A 6,357-nucleotide genomic window follows, 5' to 3' on the forward strand; every position below is an offset into this window, starting at 1 on the left:
ATTTGCCAAGCACTGTTAAATGCTTCATATCCATAACCACATAATCTCCACAATGTTATTTCTACTATCATACCCATTTTACTAATGAGATAACTGAGGGGCAGGGAGTTTAGGTAATTTGCCCAAGATTACATAGCGAGTAAATAGCAAATGCCATAGGAAAGACATATCTATAAGATAGGGATGGTCATAATAGTACTTAATGAAAATTAAACAAATTAATATTTCAAAAAAAAGGTGAGAATAGAGCCCAGCACATAATAAGGTCTATGTAAATGGATGTGAAATAAATACAAATTGCTATGGTGATTCAGAGATGGCAGTGAATAACTTCCATGCATGCAGACTAAAGGAAGGCTTTGGATGGTGACATTTAAGCTGAACCCTGGAGCGGAGGGAGGGGGAGGGCAAAGGGAGAGGGAGGGACAGAGAATGGAGGAGAAAAAGAAAGAATGGAAGGAAGGGAGGGAGGAAAAAGAGGACAAACAACAAAAAAACAGTGGCAAGAAGTGAGAGAAAGCTCAGAGTAAGATACCAAAAAGAAAAAAACGGGAGTAGTTAAATTTGATTATGTAAAAACAAACAAACAAATAAACAAACAAAACCCTCCCTTTCCTCCAGTCAGCCCCTATTTCTGCCAGCTGTACTTCAATATATCTCTTCATTTTCCTTTCACCCCTGTAGAATCTGCTATCCCTAGCCCTTAATCATCTATTTTACAGTATTTACGGAGTGCCTCAACGTGGCAGGCACTGTTCTGCACACTAGGGATACACCAAAGAACAAGACAGGCCAAATTCCAGTTCCTATTCTGCACTGTAATAATACTCCAAACTGGATTCCCGGGTTTTGGTCGGCCCTACTCCAACCCAACCTCCACAGTGCTACGAGGGATAGTGAAGATACAGACTGGTCCGGGCACTCCCTTGTTTAAATCCCCCTGTAGTAGTTTCCCATCGTGTTCGGAATGAATTTCAATTCCCCTCACATCCTGTTCAAGGTCTTTCACTAATTGGCCTGCACGGCCTATCTCTCGGCTTTCACCTCCATGCACTCTGCACGTGGGCCACAATAAATCATTCAAAATCCTAGATACACACTCTTGTAAATAAGCACCTGCTGAAAGGACGTGGCTAGAACTGCATCCCTATTTCATCCTTGTACATTGTAACATTACCCACTGCCAATGCCCTGGATGTTAAAACCCTGGTAGCGCCCCTCCAGCTCTCGAGTCTAAAAAGCAGCGAAGAGCGGACACTTTTCCACGGACCCGACGCCCAAACCGGGGAGGTGGGGAGGGGGAGCCGGAAAAGGCGGGGCTTTGCGGGGACCCGGGCCCACAATCTTGCCTAAGTGGCCGGAAGTGGCCCCGTGAGCCGGCGCGCCGGCGCGCCGGCGCGGACTGAGGCTGCGCGGTGGCCGCCCCGCAAACCTGGTGCGGGTGGTGTTTCGGCGGCAGTTCCGAGTTCTCTGCGGTGCTGCCCAGCAGCCACAGATCCCCCTCTGTCATCGCTCCTAATCTCCTGCTGCCGCGCTGGCCGCTGTCCAACCCCTCCGCCGGGGTTTGTGCAACGGGTTGCTCGCCCCTCGGCCCATGTATGTGCTCCGCCCCTGGCTGCCTGAAAATGTGTTGGAGAAACCGAGAGCGGGGGGGGTCTCCCCATCCTTCAGGCCGAGGGGGAGAAGGATGGCGGCCTGACGGTGAGACCCTGACCACCTCGCAGGAGGAGGCTCTGAGCCCTCTCCTGCAGGAGAGCCCCAAGGAGGACCTTGGCCCCCTGAGGGAGGAGAAGGCTGCTGAGCCCGCTCTCACCCCAAAGGCGCGAGGGCCTTCGCCGCCAAAGCCTTAGCCCAGCGCAGGGCCTGCTGCTCTCTGGATCGTACGGTTGTGGAGTTGGTGCGGTTACTACTAGTGAAGGACAAAAAGAAGAGTCCAGAGACTTGAAGGATCTGGTCCCCGACATCATCGCTAGGGCCGCAGAACATCTGCGGTGTCTTTGGTTTCTAGGTGAAACAGCTTGGCCGCAAGCACCACACTTATATCCCGATCAACAAATTAAAATTTCTGGAGGAGGAGGAGGTGGCCTCAGATTGAGTCTCTTAATGATGATCTTGGGCCTTATCTACATAAAAGGTAGTAGCGCCAGGGAGGCACAGGTATGGGAGATGCTGTGTCTATTGGAGATGAATCCCTTGAAGTATCACTTCCTCTTTGGGTACTGGAAGAGACTTATTATAGACGATTTCGTGCAGCAGTGAATACCTGTTACAGGAGGGCGCCTCACACCAATCCACCAGAATGTAAATTCTCTTAGGGTCCCTGAAACAACCTGGAAACCAGCAAGATGCAAATCCAAAGTTTCTTGGCCAAGTTCTATAAGAAAGAACCCCAGCACTGGTCAGTGCGGTACCGTGAGGCACTGGCAGATGGGGCTAACTGGGCCAGAGCTGAGGTCAGTATGAGGGTTAGGGTTAGGGCCTGAGCCAATGCTAATGCTGGTATCTGCCCCTGGTGAGGCTGATGTAAAGGTGATCAGCCAGAGAGGGGTTGGGGGCGTGGGTATGGAAGCTACTGTTTGAGTCTTAAGTAGTATAGGTGGGGGGAGGATTATTTCTGTAGGAATTGTATAACTAGGTTTTAAGTTTTGTATCTTGATAGTTTTTGTTAGATTTAATATACCGTTGATGTTTATAAATGAGATGGCTCTACTTGTAGGATTTTGTTGTAGAGTTTTGCTGGTTTGGTAAAATGGTTTGAAAACTTTGTATTTTATTCTGTGATCTTGAACAAATTATGCAGCATTGTAGTACTGTACTTTTGAAGGACCTCTGCAGTATGAGGATCTGGTACAAAAAAAAAAAAAAGTAGCTGATTGGTGTCTAGCTTCCCAACACTTTTTGTCTATTGTATAAATAAAAAGGACTGACATGTACCTCTATTCGCTTAGCTATTATAGTACCTAGAGAAAAATTAAAATGCAGTAAATCAGAGATATACTTTGGTACACTAAATAAATCAAACATTTGTTGAGCATCTTCTTTAGTGTGATGTGCCATTTGGGGTGTTTGGCAATAGAATGTTGAACAACATGAAGAGCCTACTTTCCAGAACTAGACTGTAAGTAAATAAGCCAGAAATTACAGTGCAGTGAGTTGAAGGCTGCAGAGAGCCCCCTAACCCAGCTGGAGTGATTGGGTGAGGCTTTAGTCAAACTTTGGGATGGGGGTGAGGGGGTGTGATGAGTGGAGGGGAAGGAAAGGAAAAGAGGAGGAAGATGTTGGTTATGGAAGATGGTATTAAAAATGGCTAGAGTGTCCAGATTGGTGAACACATGGAGATTTGGGGGGAGTCATATACCAGAAGGGGGCATGGAAACTGCACCCTTTCCCATACCTTGCATTATATATACATCTCTTCCATTTGGCTGCTCCTGGTATATCGTTTTATAATAAACTGGTAACCTAGTAAGGAAAAAAAATGACTTAAGGTCACAAATGTTCCTCAGTAACGTGGGAAGAAGACTTGATACACCACAGATCTGGAAAACATTCTACCTTTGCCTGTGCTTTTGCTCCAAAGCAACTTATTACAGTACACAAACAATGATGGTAACTCACCCCTACAAGATTCCCTCTTCTACCAAAGCCTTCAGAGAGCAAATATTGTAACAATTCTGAAACAGTATGTAGTGTGGGTGGGGAGGGCACATGCAGTGTCCCCTATTACCAAGAAGTTCCACTTTCTGCTCTCTCCCCTGGCACCAGGAAGCCCAGTGCCCTCATCCATGTTTCTACCTGCTGCTTTCCACCTGCCACTTCCCATTTGGAGGAGATCGTAAGGCACCCATCAGTTTTGACTACTCATGAAGGGCCATCTACGTAAGTAGTTCAGGCCTCTGCAATACCTACCACCTTCACTCTGGGGATAAATCCTGTAGAGTGGGTACATAACACAATAAGGAGCCTAGAGGAGTGGTAACCAAACCAGAGATGTATTTGGGAGAAATAGTGAAACTGTCCTACAGCTGCCATATACAGAAGAGCTGCTTTCTTCTATTCTTACTGCCAGTTTTTTTCCTGGTTGTGTCCATAAAAACATTTCTGAGTATATTAGGTTAGCATGGAATACAAATACTTTGGGACACAGGCCCAGAGATCCAACAAATCAGATTAGAATCAAAAGATATAAGCTTATGGGCAAAACACCTCGCTAATGATTAAAAACATTACTTCCAGGCAGTTTATAATTCATTAAACAAAAATATTGAATGCCCACTGTAAGCCAAGGACTTTGCTGAATTCTAAAGATTAAAAGGGAGAGACTGACTTTATCCTCAAGGAACAATAACAATGATAATTTCTCAGGTTTGTATTTTCTCATAGAGAGGTCAACAGTGTTTGCACCTGAAGGTCAGATTACTTGGTGATTTGCCTGTGGTCACTTGATCAGCAAAAGAGCGTCAAGACTAGAACCCAAGTCCCTTGCCCCCCAATCTGGTGTGTTTCATTCTAGCACATAATTCCCCATTACTGGCTTCCAATATGTTGTGTGTGATTTTAGTTATTACAACTCCAAAAAACAGCAAAGCTTGTGTACTTATCTCCAGTTTCCCTGCAGTCCTTACAGGAGTAAGGTAAAGTGGAAATACTCACCATTTTACCAGTGGCAGAGGGGACTTTGCTGGCAAAGACAGGACTAACAGTACCACTTATTAAACATCTACTATAGGCCAAAAGCATTTACCCCCCTACTTTTCACAACCACATCACAAAATAGTTATTACTAAATATCCCTATTTCACAGATGTTAATATCTAAGATAAGCCAGCTTTTTTATGCTTTACGTATTTTTTAGTGATTTTTATAACAGCCTTACGGGATAAATACTATATGTTCCATTTTGCACTAAGCAAACAGGCTCAGAGCCTTTTTAAAGGTCTCACAGATAGTGTATAACAAAACAAGGACTGGAACTGAAGTCTGACTGAGTCAAAAGCCTGCACTTTTCACTATTTTACATTTCTTTTATCTTAGAGCTCCTCCTAGACTTGCGTCATCTGTCTCCAAACTCATGTTCTTTCTTCAAACGCCGCTGTCTCTCTGGAGCTACAAACAAGGATTGTGTAGCCAAGGTACTTATGACAGACAATGGCCTGAAGGAAGGTTAAAAGGAAGGCAAAATAAAGTTGGAAAATTATCTGGGAACGTTGATCCCAGCTCTGCCTACTCTCTCCCCAGTGTTCGCAGAGTGTTGACTACATGTAGAATGTGTATTTTTGCTCAAACTCATCAGGTTTTGCCCTTATAGCCCATGTCACCTCAGTCTTCTTTAGTCTGCTCTCTCCAGTAAGCCTCAAATTAAGTCTCTCATGTCATGGAGCAATCAAATAACATTTGTGGACCTGTAAATAGGATTCCCAGTGTTGTTTCCAGATGGTACAAAGGGCTGGAAGAACGCATACCCTTGCCTCAGGACAAAAGACCTCCCATGTCACAGATGCCATCGTCAGCTTCTCAGAAGTACTCAAAGTATGGCCTCTGGGCCCATGTGTAGAGCAGACATGGGCCATGGTGAGGGCAAGAGATGAATTCTTCTGTTTTGTATGGTCATTCGCATGCAAAAGAAGGCCTGGATCCCCCATCTCCTTCCCCTTTAGGCACAAATAGAACTCGATCTTCCTAGGCGACACACTGAGCGAGGAGAGCAGAGCGTTGTTTCGGGGAGAGTGGTGATGGACGAATTGCACCAAATCATACTTACGCTGCAACTAGAAAGCAAACCCAGTAAAGGAAATTCCCTTGAAAACTATGAATCATGTCTCAGATGATAGGAAGATCTCAGTTCAGCCACATACTCTGCAGGGATCTTGACACCAGAGTTGAGACTTTCGACCCACTGGAACTTAGAGAATGAGTGTTTGGAAACAGGCTCAGGTTGATTACAACCCCAACAACCAGCTGGTACATAGTGCTCCAGAGGTGGCAGCTCATTTACAGCCTCTGCAAATCAGGAACTCAATTCACAGGCTCAATCACAGTTTCCACTAGAGATAATTAGGCTTCTTGCCTTGGTCATGTTGGCAATTGATGCTTGTGCAAATACTCCTCAAATTGTGCAACCCAGCAGAGATGGCAACGATTACCTCCCAGCAGAAATAATAGTGTACTAAGGAGGTTAGGTATTCTGAAAAAGTATCCTAATCAAGGCCTTTTAAAAGTCATGACTATGTAACCTTGAACAAGCAACATACACTCTGAGAACTGAAGCTCTAGGAAAGAGTTTAGTGAGTGATTGGAGTGGTGGTCAGCTACAATCCACAGCGCACACCCCATCCTACCAGCTGATTGCAGACCCTG

At 45.3% G+C, this 6,357-nt stretch overlaps 1 protein-coding gene across 1 annotated transcript in view; it reads left to right on the forward strand.

Moving 5' to 3' along the window:
- The window catches only part of MAGEF1 (MAGE family member F1), a 79,523-nt gene that overhangs the window by 1,537 nt on the left and 71,629 nt on the right, over positions 1-6,357 (forward strand). Inside the window, 7 exon segments of the mRNA XM_011383487.1 lie at positions 1,637-1,693; positions 1,696-1,812; positions 1,815-1,934; positions 1,937-1,991; positions 1,993-2,078; positions 2,081-2,254; positions 2,257-2,453. Of these exon segments, the coding sequence (XP_011381789.1) occupies positions 1,637-1,693; positions 1,696-1,812; positions 1,815-1,934; positions 1,937-1,991; positions 1,993-2,078; positions 2,081-2,254; positions 2,257-2,453 (806 nt within the window).

Source organism: Pteropus vampyrus, unplaced genomic scaffold, assembly GCF_000151845.1.
Source record: "Pteropus vampyrus isolate Shadow unplaced genomic scaffold, Pvam_2.0 Scaffold14, whole genome shotgun sequence".
Classification (NCBI taxonomy): domain Eukaryota; kingdom Metazoa; phylum Chordata; class Mammalia; order Chiroptera; family Pteropodidae; genus Pteropus; species Pteropus vampyrus.